Source organism: Drosophila montana, unplaced genomic scaffold, assembly GCF_035044405.1.
Source record: "Drosophila montana isolate Dmon_TW-CO22-7 unplaced genomic scaffold, ASM3504440v1 contig_2192_1, whole genome shotgun sequence".
Lineage (NCBI taxonomy): Eukaryota > Metazoa > Arthropoda > Insecta > Diptera > Drosophilidae > Drosophila > Drosophila montana.
Window position 1 is genome coordinate 544,662 of NW_026997087.1, and position 12,238 is coordinate 556,899.

Below are 12,238 nucleotides of genomic sequence, written 5' to 3' on the forward strand. Positions count from 1 at the left end.
GTGTGTGTATATGTATGTGTGTGTGTGTTGGCGTGTGTGTGTTAGTGTATGCATGCATATATGTATGCATTTATGTATATATGTATGCATGCATGGGTGTTTTTTTAATACGAAACGCAGACCAAGCTGAGCTGCAAATTTAAATAAAACGAATTTCTACCAAGTGCTCTCCTCCTCGATTCTCAAGAATTCAAGTAGGCCCTGTAGTTTTTGGTGCAATTTTAGTAAGTGGGCGATAAAGTTACTGGTGAGTTGGTATGTATGTATGTATATATATGTATATGTATGTATGTATGTATGTATGTATGTATGTATGTATGTATGTATGTATGCATGCATGCATGCATGCATGCATGTATGTATGTATATATATATGCATGTATGTATGTATGTATATATATATATATATATATATATATATATATATATATATATATATATATATATATACATATATATATATATATATATATATATATATATATATATATGTACGTATGTACGTATGTATGTATGTAAATATGTATGTACATATATATGTACATATTCATGTATGTAAATATGAAAATTTCATAGAGATTATGAATTTCGATGAGCTCTAAGAATATTTACCAAATCATTAATCTTCCTCCTCGAAATTGGCCATATCGGAGGCAACGAAGGAAACGGAAATAGCCGAGGATAGGATTGAGTTATGAAAAATAAAGAAGCAGTTCAGGAAAGAAATTGAAATAGACGAATGCTGTTATTTTAGTAGAAGGATGGAGCTGTGCTGGTGCTAAACAGGTGAGTCTATTGAAGATATATTAATTACAAATAAACTAAGCAATTGACTTTATATATGCACTTTAATATGAATAAGTATAGATATAAGATCTTATATCTTACATAAGATGAATATAGGAATTATCACAAGCTCTATACAAATATGAACTTAAGCTAAATTAACAATAGAGTAGCTAGAGCTGCTCCTCCTCAATTTGCACATCGGTAGAGAAGACATACATCTCCCTGCGTCGGGCGAACAGCAGCTCCTGTCGCGTGGGATGCATTGCCAGGGAATGCACTACGCCGCCATTGTCACCTGGAAGCGAACAAAAGTTTAATCAGACATGATTTTTAAGGGTCAATGCAAATTTTGGTATACTTATGCGAATGCGCTGCAGGACCTTCGCTTCGAGCAGATCCCATACGTAGGCATCGCCGGCACAGGAGCCGCAGGCAATGTGCGCATCGTTGGACAAAATGCCGCACTCGATGTGATAGTCGTCGGCCTGATGGCCCTTGTATTCAGAGAGCAGCCCGCCCGACTCGCAGTCCAGCAAGCGCAGCGTACTGTCCTGACAGCCAGCGAGTAGGCACTGCTCGTCGCGCGTCTGCGCCAGATAGGTGACCGGCTGGCCAATCTTGTCGCAGGTCAGCTCGCCCACGCGTATATCGTAGTGGCGCACACAGCCGTCGAGGGAGGCGGCAAAGATCTTGTGCTCGTTGGTGAGCACCGCGGTGATGCAATCGCACGCCTCCTTCATCACCTGCACCGGATCCAGGCGGCGGGTGCGTATGTCCCAGCACATGACCGCGTTGTCTCGCCCCCCGGATATCGCTATGGAGGAGTCCTCGTTAAAGCACACGCAACGCACGCCGCCGGCATGGCTGCGCAGACGACGCACAGGCGTGCCTGTGGAGGAGTAGATATACATATATATATACCAGGAGGTGATTTGATTTACTCACCTGTGGAGACATCCCAGTAGATGATGCTCTTGTCCAGGCTGGCGGAGACGATGTAGCTGCTGTCACAGCTGCCGGCCGCATCGGTTACCTCGTCCGCATGCCCTCCGTAGGTCTTCAGCAGCAAGCCCGAGCCTGGATTCCAGAGTTTTATCTTTTTGTCCGAGCCACAGCTCATGCAGTAGATGCCATCCACTAAAAACGGGGAGTACATCTAAATATGGCAAACCAGAGGAAACCATTTTCATGGCTTACCATTGTAACGCACCGCACGCACAGCTCCCTGGTTGCAGTCGATGGTTTTGCTGCAGTTAAAGTCAAGAAAAGCCGGCATTTGTTTATATTTACTAAATGCATACAACTTAGAGATGAGCATTCAGCGAGTACGCCTGCAAAAGTTACTAGTTGCAATCGATGATCGTAATTGAACGATGATCGTATCACGACACGAGCACGACACATCACCAACGCAGCACGCATGACTTATCGATAAATAAATATTTTCACATTCATAAGCGAAGCTTGCGAAATTATAAAATAGTGTATTTAATAGCATTAATTGAAATATATGAGCAGTGTTTTATAATTGCGTGACATTAAAAAGTGAGCCCACCAATTGATATCACAGTCACGGTCACGGTACTTTTTGAGCAGTTCTAGTCAGTGCTGGTGGCAACGCTGAAACAGTGCTAGCAAATGCGCACGGGTCAAATAAAATGTGGCCTAAAAATGGCAAAACGCGTCGGACTGGCCAAAGCAGAATGCCAACAATAATAAAGCAGCGGCAACAACAAAACAGTCGACGCAACACACGGGTTTTTTCCGCAACAAACAAATCAAATAAATGTTAAAAGAATCAACTAAAATTGTGTTAAATTCGTGCAAAAAATATATTGTTGTTACTGCAATTAAATCAAAGTTAAAGAAACGACGTAAATTCCTTGGCATACGCAGCAAGCACGTGTGTTGGCGGGGGGAGGTGAGGCGCGCTATTTTGGATGCTACGCAATAAGGCAACGATACGCAATTTCAGCTGCTGCTGCTGCGGCCGCTGCTGCTACGCACCTGCCAAAACCGAAGCGCTGCTGCGGCCGCTGTCGCTGCTGCTGACGTGTGCAAACGAGTGCGAAGCGACGACAGGATATTTAACGGCAAAAACAAAAACAACAACAACAACAACAAGAGCAGAAACAAACTGCACGACAAAATTAACGAAGTGTCAGTGCAATTGAACGACACGACGCACGCATACACACACATACAGCAATAAAAAGCTAACGAAAAGACAAATTGCTGTAAAAAAAAATGCAGCGCCACGGAGAGCGCAGCAGATTGCATAAAAATCCTGCTCAAGAATAAGTGCACACACACACATACTAATAGAGAGCCGCACATAGAAGCGCGACAAAGTAAAACAAGAAAAAAAATAAGTCAGAAAAAAGGGCAAACACAGTGCGCACAAACAAGGTGGAAAGTAAAAAAGTTGTTTGTCAACTTGTTGGCGTCCATTGCACACACACATACATACACACATACAAACAAACATTCCCCGCCAAACACCCGCGCAGCGCCCCTCAAATGTTGCAGCAACAAAGTGTCTGGCTGTACTGCTACTGCTACCAAGTGGAAATGCAAGTCCAGTGTGCATGCAACAGCGCCTGCGGCCAGTGCTAAGCAACAGCAGCAGCGCAGCAACAAGAAGAAGCAGCAGCAGCAGCAGCAGCAGCAGCAGTAGAAACCAGCAGCAGCAGCAGCAGCAGAGAAGTGTGCAAATCCTTTGCAGCCATGTCAACGGTCACTCGCAGCGCCAGCGCCAGCCCCTGCATGGCCCTCAATGGCATCATCGACGCGAGCCTCTTTCCCCTCAAGTCCACATCGGATGTGGTCAATCTCTTTCGGCGCGCCCTCACCAGCTCCATTGAGCCGGACCTGACGCTTCTCTCAATTGTCGTCGGCTACATTGAGCTGTCGCTGACCACGGGCGAGGCGGCCCAAGCGGCGCAGGCAGCCCAAGCGGCTCTAGGTGAGTGTTGACAGCCTCCCCTCCCCCTACCCCGTACCCCTTACCGCTTAATTCCGAAAATTGCTTCCTAATATTTAAAGGGTTTTTTTTAAATTTAAAATTTAAAATTGCATAATAAAATGAGTGTTGATAGCTTCTTCTCCCCTCCCTTGCCAATTAGTTCCGAATATGAGTTCCCACTCTTGAAAAGTTTTTTTTTAATTTTTAATTTAAAATTGCATCATAAAATACTTTTAAAATGTTTATAATTCCCTCCCTCCCTCTCTTCCACATCAACTCCGAAAATGGGCTCCAACTTTTAAAAAGTTAATTTTATTAATTTTTTGTTTAAAATTGCATCATAAAATATTTTTAAAATGTTTATAATTGCTGAAATTTTTTTTTTACTTTTATTTTTCATCATAAAATGAGTGTTGATAACTTTCATATCGACTCCGAAAATTAGTTCCTACTATTTTAAAGTTTCTTTTTTACATTTTTATTTAAAATTGCATATATTGCAAATGTTTTCTCAATTACGAGAAAAAATATTTTTCTAATTTTTATTGAGATGTTATAACAAAAAATATAAATCTTTGGTTTTAAAAAGTTTTGAAATTTGGGTAATATTAAATTTTCTTGTAAGCTCCAATTATTCCATTTATGAAACATAATCAATATTTTATTCTATATTTTCAATCTAAATTCTAAAAGTGCTTGTCAAACTGTGTTTTATTCAGTGTTGGTAAATGTCAAAAAAAGTTTAAATTTAATTTACTTCGATTTTCGAAAGTTTTTTTTTATGTTTTATGAAATTAGGAATTTTCTATAAGCCGTCACAGGATAGATACAGTGAAAACTCGTCGGAACGGCTCCAGTTCTTATATCCTACATAGAGAGGTCGTATTTTTTTAAAATATGTTTTAAACATTTTCTATAATTTTCTTACTGTTTTTTACTGTAACTGAAAAGGTGAAGGTGAAGGTCAAAGGTTGGCAATAGTGAAGTTGTTCAGCCAGAGGAGTCTTCACTGTATTCAGAAGATTTAAAAATTGCGCCGAAATGTTTTAGCATACTTTTTAGAGTACATATTAAAAACTATTTCACGTCGATTTCGGATTAGCTAAAAATGTGTGAATCTGGAATGCGGAACACGCGCTGCTGTCTATTTATTTTGATTGTTTGATTTGATTGCGCAATAATCGCTTTTTTCCAATTCGAAATTGCGAAATTAGGTGGCGGCAGTGACGTCATCATGGGCAACAGCGTGCCCTTTCCGGTGGTGACGCACGAGCTGATTGCCGGGCTGTATAAGAAATTCCAGACGATATTGTCGGTGGTGGACAAGCCGAAGCCGCATCGCCAGGCGACGCGCGAGATCATCAAGAAGGTGTCGGACGTGATATGGAACTCGCTGATAAGGAGCAGCTACAAGGATCGGGCGCATCTGCAGAACCTCTACAGCTATTTGTCGGGCAACAAGCTGGACTGCTTTGGCGTTGCGCTGGCCACCACCGCCGGCTGTCAGCTGCTGGGCTATCGCGATGTCCGGCTGGCCATTTCCGAGGATCACGCCTGGGTGGTGTTCGGCCAGAAGCATGTGGAGAGCATTGAGGTCACCTGGCACGGCAAGGGCAGCGAGGATAAGCGCGGCCAGGACATTGGCGCCGGCATCGAGTCCGGCTCGTGGCTCTATCTGGGCGGCCTGGCCGTTGTCTGCGAGCGCGGCATGGAGGTGGCCGCCATCTGTGTGGCCCTCAACATCTCCCTGAGCGCGAACAGCGATTGCGTCGAGGTCGCGGAGCTGCAGCAGCAGCTGCTCTGGCTGCTCTACGATCTGGGCCATCTGAAGCGCTATCCCATGGCGCTGGGCCTGCTCGGCGAGCTGGAGGAGATCCATCGCACGCATCGCAGCATCAGCAGCGAGCAGCTGTTCCGCGAGGCCATCGAATCGTCGCGCAACCATTACCACAACCATCATGTCTATCCGCACATCTTTCAGGGCAACTACTACAATCGGCTGCTCAAGTATCGCGAGGCGTTCGCCGCCTGGGCCAATGCCGCGGATGTGATCAGGCTGTACACGTATCAGTGCCGCGACGACGAGGAGATCTACAAGGAGCTGCTGGACATTGCCAACGAGCTGATACCCTATGTCATGAAAACGGAAAGCTCCGGCCACTCGGCGCGCAGCATTCTGCGCGACGCTGAAGTTTTTGCCAATCTGTTGCGCTTCTACGACGGCATCTGCCAGTGGGAGGAGGACAGCCTGACGCCCATTCTGCACATTGGCTGGGCCAAGCCGCTGGTCACCAACATTACCAAGTTCGACTACGATATACGATCGCAGGTGGTCATCAAGCTGCCCGAGGATCTGGAGGCGGAACAGGCCGCCGCTTTGGAGGCTAAAAAGGCAGCGGCAGCTGCGGAGGCGTCGCTGCATTTGGAGGGCAACAACAACAACAACAACACGGTTGCCAAAAAGGATGAGGTAAGATGCAGTTGCTCGAATCTATTATTGATTGAATGTCATAAAGGAAGCTGGCCTTAAGATTCATTTAGTATCATATCATAAAGGAAGCTGGCCTTTAAGATGCATGTTTTATAAATATTCAATTGATGTTGGATACCCATTGAATATGGAAAAATAGGGTATAATGTTTATGCATGTAACAGGCAGAAGGAAGCTGCTTCGATGCCATAAAGTATATACACTCTTGATCAGGACCAACAGCTGAGTTGATCTAATCATGTCCGTCTACCTGCCTGACCAAGCTCACAGCTTGGAATGCACAATATATATTTTCGTAATCAGGCATATAACGTTTATCATTTTTGTCGATTACTAACCTCATTTTCATTATATCGATTTGGATTTGGCATGTAGATATTTGTTCAGAACGGTATATAAACACCGAAGCTATGAAGGAATACACAATAAGAATAAAGACGAGAAAGAAAGGCTATAATAATACCTTAATACCTTTGCAGACCCAACCTGTAAATAATACCCATAATGCTTTGCCCATATCTAAGAAGCGCAGGGAAAATATTTAATGCCGAGTATGGTCAAGATATCTTGATAAACAACAAAGTTTTTTATAGAAAAACCTACTTTTCGACGGATCGGCAGCTATATGATATAGATGTCCGATCCAGCCAGTTCCGACAGATTTATTGAGAGCAACATAAAGATGGACACCTGCAAAGTTTCATGACGATAGCTTTAAAACTGAAAGACTTTATCAAATTAAATCATGGCCTTATCAACTCGGCTGTTGATACTGATCAAGAATATATATAGAGAGCGAGAGATGTCTTCTTCTATGCGTTACACATTTCGATCCAAAATTATAATACCCTCTGCAGGACTATCAATATATAAATAAGCATGAACAGCACGTAGCTAATATTCCTATTAAACCTATTGACAGAAACCCAAATCGGAGCTGCCGACAACTTTGGCGGATTTGACGGCCGCCTGTGGCGAGAAGATACTGAATCCAGATTTTTTGCTGCAGGGCGGCGGTCAGCCGTTCGCTGACCAAAAGCAACAAGCGGCCGCCGAGCAAACAACGTCCAGCGATGTGTCGCACAACAACAACAACAGCAGCAGCAGCAAGGAGGCTGACAAGGAGGCTACAACAACAAGCAACGGCGGCGGCAGCTTGGCGCAGTCGCCGCCCACCGAGGCTAGCAGCGCCAACGCAACGCAGCAGCAGTCGCAGTCGCAGCACAAAGAAGCTAAATTGGAGGAGAGCAGCCAGGTGGAGCTGGCGAGCAGCAAGCCAGCCGCTGTCGATGATTACGATCCCTTTGAGATAATGCTAAAACGTCCGGTGATCACGCTGTACAGCCAGAAAATGAAGGGCCTCAAGGATCTGCTCCTTGCCGAGAAGCTCAACACGCATGCCATCTCGCTGCAGGTGACCGCCCAGTCGGTGGCATCGCGCAAGGTGCGCGGCGGCGCCGACAGTCGACAGCCGGCGACCATATCGGCTACCATAACGGCGATTGCCTCGACAGAGGGCGGCGGTGTTGGAGGAAGTGCGGGTGCTGGCAACGCGACGAGTGCCACGTCGTCGACAGATTCGATTGCACCGTCGCGGCCGAAGCGTACCAGACGCGAGTAAAAAAACACCTATTGAAGGAACCTGTAGTAATTTGTTGTTTGTAATTATTATATATTTATGTGTATGTATATCGTATATTGTAAAGTTTGCTTCAAACTAGCAACGAGTGAAGACTCGCTGTAATTGTTGTCGGCGAGTGTTTACCCTAACTGCGAATTGTTTTCTCGTTGTGGCTTAAAGCATGTATTATAAAATGTGCTTTAAACCAGCAACAAGTAAAACACTCGCTACTCTTTGAGTCAGCGAGTGCTCTCCTTAACTGCGAGTTGTTTACTTGTTGTGGCTAAAATCATGTATTATAAAATGTGCTTTAAACCAGCGACGAGTAAAACACTCGCTACTCTTTGAGTCAGCGAGTGCTCTCCTTAAATGCGAGTTGTTTACTCGTTATGGCTTAAAGCATACATTATGCAAATGTGCTTTAAACCAGCAACGAGTAAAACACTCGCTACAATAGATGTCAGCGAGTGTTTACCCTAACTGCGAATTGTTTACTCGTTGTGGGTTGTCAGCGACTTTTAACTGTGTGTGTGTTGGCATTCGTTTGACACATGCGATAATATTAATCCTTTATTATTATGCATATATATATGCACTATCAATATTTTCGATGTTCGATGTGTATTTATGTAGTTTGTAAGCGCGAAACAAAACCGTTAGAGAACGCTTAGCGTTTTAAAAAGAGACACACACACAAACACACACACCAACATAGCTCTCAACTATTTATAAAGGTTCGCACATGGCGAGTTAAGCTCAAAAAAAGTAGCGATTGAAAGTGAGAGAGCAAACGAATGCAGCGAGTCCTCCACTCGCCATTTGTGCTAGAACGTTTAACGTATTGTGAAACCTGTTAAAACAATTAATTTTTTTTCACTCGTATTTATTAATGCAACTTGTTTCCCCCTTCCTCCCGAGAAAACCTTGTTTTTGCTTAAGCTCAATCGTAACTTTATTGGTGCTCTTCTTGAGAAAAAAACAAAAAACAAACAATTGAAATATGTATAAAATGGAAATAACGTATGAATGTATGTGTGCATGTTTTTACTGCAACGACTTGATGCATTTTATGAGGCTAAGCTGTTTAATTTAATTTACAGATTGTATACATGCATGTTTGTAGTTTTATTCAACCTAAACAAATCTGAAATCGAAACACAACCGCAACCGTAAACATAGAACATTTTTGAACGCAACAGAAAACATATTTAACACTTCCTCTCTATATGTGATAAACTGTTTTTTCTAGAAAGCTTTCAAATACTATATGTACTAGATACGTATTTAATCATACACACACACACACACATATATATATTTATCAACTTAAACACTAAATAACTAACACACACACACACACACGAGGGCCGTGCAACTTAAGGGATGAGGGACGCGGCATGCACTTTTTAAATACTTGATCAAAAATACCAGCACCAGCTATGCAAGAAAAAGTTATATATATTATTTTTTGAAAACTTTCGAAAAGCAGCACTTATTAGTATTATAAAAAAACAAAAAAAAGAAAACAAAAATAATTATATATGTTATTTGAAATATCCTGTAATCAGTTATGCGCAGTCGTAGGACATGACATTTTCTAAAGAGGTCAGAGCGTGAAGTTTTCAAGCATAATGGAGCTTAAAAAAACAAATTGTTAAATGATGATAATAATTGCATTTTTATTTGTGCGTTGTGCGTCTGTGATGAATAATGTATAGAGCAGAAACAGAATGAGGAAGAGCGTTGAAGCCCATTTAAAAATTAAATCCAAAACAAAGCAAACAAAAACACAAATCGAACAATAAGTTCAAAATGGTATAAACAATATTCAAATGTATGGTGTTTTATTCCTTTATAAAAAGTAGCATATTTAAACAGAAATAAATCTATATTAATACATATGTAGATATATTTTGGCATACAAAATTTATAAAATAAGCTGAAAACCAAAAACAAAAAAAAACAACAAAAATATCAAAAGAAAAGCAACAGTTTTGGCAAGCGAAAATCCAACTAAAACAAAAAATAGCCTATGCAACAAAACAAAATTGCAATAAATCAAAAGCATACAGCAAACTATTTATTATAAATGTTAACGTTACGTACATTTCAACTGCTCAATAACCCTATTAGCTTGAAATACAGATAGCCACAAGTCAAAATGTTAAATAAAAAATAAATAAATAAAATGCCTAATTCAAAAAGCAGCCAAAGAGCGCGCGCAATTCGATCAGACAATCTGGCAACGCTGTGCATGTAGTGCCGGCAAGCATGACGATTGCCAACATTGCTCAACACTAATGTATCGATATATCGTATTGTATGGACATCTCTAGACAAATGACTCGGCATCATTTCGGCTAAGCGTCAAATTGTCAGAGAGGCAAAAATTGTTTAACAATTAAAATTCAGCTTTAAGCCACAAACACACATTCGAAAAATGTCTGCGCCCGATAAAGAGAAGGATAAAGATAAGGAGGAGTCGAATCAAAAAAGCGAAGACCTGGGTCTGCTCGAGGAGGATGACGAGTTCGAAGAGTTTCCCGCTGAAGGTGACAATTTCATTTAATTTTTGCTTAGAAATGGCATTTGACAGGCCTTTTGCGTTGCAGATTTTCGCGTAGCCGACGATGTGGAGGAGCCCAACGTGTGGGAGGACAATTGGGACGACGACAACGTGGAGGATGACTTCAGCCAACAGCTGAAGGCCCATTTGGAGAGCAAGAAAATGGATACATGATTCGGCCCGCGTTCGTACCTAACCACACAATGAGCGTAAACAGTTAAAACTTTAGAAATAAACAATGGATATATTAAGTCTACATCGTGCGTTCGCTAACAATTTTAGTGAAAACTAATTTGATGTGCTCTGCCGTACGCTGCTCCTCAACGATTTGTTCCTGCAGCGTAATCTTGCCCTGCTCCAGTTCGTCCACGGTCTCCGATTGCTGGTTAATTTCTGCTTCCTGTTCGGCGATCTTCTGCTTCGGCGTGAGTGCATCCTGCTCGTATTGCAGCTTGAGGGCTTTCAGCTCTTTCTCACACTGCTCGAGTTGTTGTTTCTGCTTCTCCTTTACGGCCAGGAAACCCTGATGCTTGGACATCACCGCAGCATGCTTCTTTTCCATGCGTTCCTTAAGCTTGAGCTGTTCTTTGTACTCGTTGAGCACCTCAGGCGGAAGTATCTGCATGGTCTTCTCAATTTCGTCGTTTAGCAGCTGGTTTGTTTCAATCTCAACGCGTCGCTCCTTGTAGAGCTCCTCCTGCTTTGACATTTCCACTTGGCAGCTCATTATACGGGCAACTATCGACGCGTTCTGCCTGTTGGGTGGAATAATTCCTAGTTCAATTAGCGAGCTGTGGATCAGGAAAACAAGTGCCACGAATCGAACCTCCCTCCAGGCAGGAAGTTGGTTCGAATCGTAAGATTTGCACACCTGGTTCTTATTACTTATAAGTTCACTTACGCTTCCACTTCCGCCACTTCGCTGTCCTGAACCAGCAGCTGCTTAAATTGCTGCACTTCGTTGGATATTTCCGTCAGCTGCTCCTCCTGCAGAGCAAACTCTGCTTGCTTCTGTCTTAGGATTCTGGACTGCTCGTGCAGCTCCGCCTCCGCCTTGGGCAGCTGCTCGCGCAGGCTGGCTATGTTGGCCTGCGCCTTGCCTATGTCAATCTTGATCTGGGCCGCTCTCTGTTTGCTCTGCTCCAGTTCGTTGCGCTTGGCCGTGATGGCGGCGATTAGGGCCTGCCGCTCCTTGTGCTGCTCGACAATGGGGGATAGGACCTCCTTTTTGTGCATCTTGTAGAAGCATCTGTAATTGAAGAGCACGTCCAGGGTGCTCGAAGTCTTCTTGGCCGCTGCAATTGTTAAATGTTTATTTAATTATTGTTGTTTTAATTTCTATACATGCTTAATGCATACTTGGCTCGATTATATCCATGTAGGTAAACATTTTGCCGGGAAAAGATATTTGCACAATGCGCTCCACTTGCCGGCACAGCTTGCTCAGGAACAGGCGCTTCTCTCTGGACGTATCCTTGGCCTCGTTCTCGATATTATACGGCGGCTCCATTCGAAATCCAAACGAACGCAAATAGTGTATCAGGACCTTGGTGAGAAATGCCTCTGTGGGATGCGATACCTCGTTGAGGCGCACATTCAGCTCGGGAAACAGCGAATTGGCCGTCGCGCAGATCAGCTCCAAGGCTTCGTTATTATTATTCATAATTGCTTCAAATGTTATTTACTTATTTTGACTTTTCTGCGAACGCGTTAATTAGCCGCTTTGAATTGACTCTGGCTTCGATAAGGTAACAATGTTTACCCGATATATCGATAGGTATTTATCACAATACTTTTGAGTGTTGT

General features: G+C 43.0%; 4 protein-coding genes across 4 annotated transcripts; 2 read left to right on the forward strand and 2 right to left on the reverse strand.

Moving 5' to 3' along the window:
• Nucleotides 1-894: 894 nt before the first annotated feature.
• On the reverse strand, nt 895-2,135 carry LOC135427711 (WD repeat domain-containing protein 83). Its single transcript, XM_064681308.1, has 4 exons — nt 1,987-2,135; nt 1,735-1,926; nt 1,148-1,678; nt 895-1,084 (listed from the first exon to the last, which is right to left on the reverse strand). Exons 1-4 carry the CDS (start codon nt 2,105-2,107, stop codon nt 960-962), a joined length of 969 nt encoding a protein of 322 aa, XP_064537378.1. The 5' UTR covers nt 2,108-2,135; the 3' UTR covers nt 895-959.
• Nucleotides 2,136-2,380: 245 nt separating this feature from the next.
• Mnn1 (menin 1) lies at nt 2,381-8,133 on the forward strand. Its single transcript, XM_064681306.1, has 3 exons — nt 2,381-3,754; nt 4,969-6,224; nt 7,168-8,133. Exons 1-3 carry the CDS (start codon nt 3,517-3,519, stop codon nt 7,864-7,866), a joined length of 2,193 nt encoding a protein of 730 aa, XP_064537376.1. The 5' UTR covers nt 2,381-3,516; the 3' UTR covers nt 7,867-8,133.
• Nucleotides 8,134-10,208: 2,075 nt separating this feature from the next.
• Nucleotides 10,209-10,688, forward strand: Sem1 (Suppressor of exocyst mutations 1). The gene is made up of 2 exons (XM_064681312.1): nt 10,209-10,418; nt 10,479-10,688. The coding sequence occupies exons 1-2, from the start codon at nt 10,307-10,309 to the stop codon at nt 10,604-10,606; spliced, it is 240 nt and encodes a 79-aa protein (XP_064537382.1). The 5' UTR covers nt 10,209-10,306; the 3' UTR covers nt 10,607-10,688.
• On the reverse strand, nt 10,657-12,167 carry Nuf2. Its single transcript, XM_064681311.1, has 3 exons — nt 11,792-12,167; nt 11,334-11,727; nt 10,657-11,187 (listed from the first exon to the last, which is right to left on the reverse strand). The coding sequence occupies exons 1-3, from the start codon at nt 12,093-12,095 to the stop codon at nt 10,686-10,688; spliced, it is 1,200 nt and encodes a 399-aa protein (XP_064537381.1). The 5' UTR covers nt 12,096-12,167; the 3' UTR covers nt 10,657-10,685.
• Nucleotides 12,168-12,238: the final 71 nt, after the last annotated feature.

What these genes read in the sequence shown, in the direction of transcription:
- Mnn1 (XM_064681306.1), top strand. Translation starts at nt 3,517, where the DNA reads ATGTCAACGGTCACTCGCAGCGCCAGCGCCAGCCCCTGCATGGCCCTC. An exon ending in GGCAGCCCAAGCGGCTCTAG is followed by an intron (nt 3,755 to 4,968) that starts GTGAGTGTTGAC and finishes TTGCGAAATTAG; the next exon opens with GTGGCGGCAGTGACGTCATC. An exon ending in CGGTTGCCAAAAAGGATGAG is followed by an intron (nt 6,225 to 7,167) that starts GTAAGATGCAGT and finishes ACCTATTGACAG; the next exon opens with AAACCCAAATCGGAGCTGCC.
- Sem1 (XM_064681312.1), top strand. Translation starts at nt 10,307, where the DNA reads ATGTCTGCGCCCGATAAAGAGAAGGATAAAGATAAGGAGGAGTCGAAT. An exon ending in CGAAGAGTTTCCCGCTGAAG is followed by an intron (nt 10,419 to 10,478) that starts GTGACAATTTCA and finishes TTTGCGTTGCAG; the next exon opens with ATTTTCGCGTAGCCGACGAT.
- LOC135427711 (XM_064681308.1), bottom strand. Translation starts at nt 2,107, where the DNA reads ATGCTCATCTCTAAGTTGTATGCATTTAGTAAATATAAACAAATGCCG. An exon ending in GCGTGCGGTGCGTTACAATG is followed by an intron (nt 1,927 to 1,986) that starts GTAAGCCATGAA and finishes CCCCGTTTTTAG; the next exon opens with TGGATGGCATCTACTGCATG. An exon ending in CCTGCAGCGCATTCGCATAA is followed by an intron (nt 1,085 to 1,147) that starts GTATACCAAAAT and finishes GTTCGCTTCCAG; the next exon opens with GTGACAATGGCGGCGTAGTG.
- Nuf2 (XM_064681311.1), bottom strand. Translation starts at nt 12,095, where the DNA reads ATGAATAATAATAACGAAGCCTTGGAGCTGATCTGCGCGACGGCCAAT. An exon ending in CATGGATATAATCGAGCCAA is followed by an intron (nt 11,728 to 11,791) that starts GTATGCATTAAG and finishes TAACAATTGCAG; the next exon opens with CGGCCAAGAAGACTTCGAGC. An exon ending in GAAGTGGCGGAAGTGGAAGC is followed by an intron (nt 11,188 to 11,333) that starts GTAAGTGAACTT and finishes TCCACCCAACAG; the next exon opens with GCAGAACGCGTCGATAGTTG.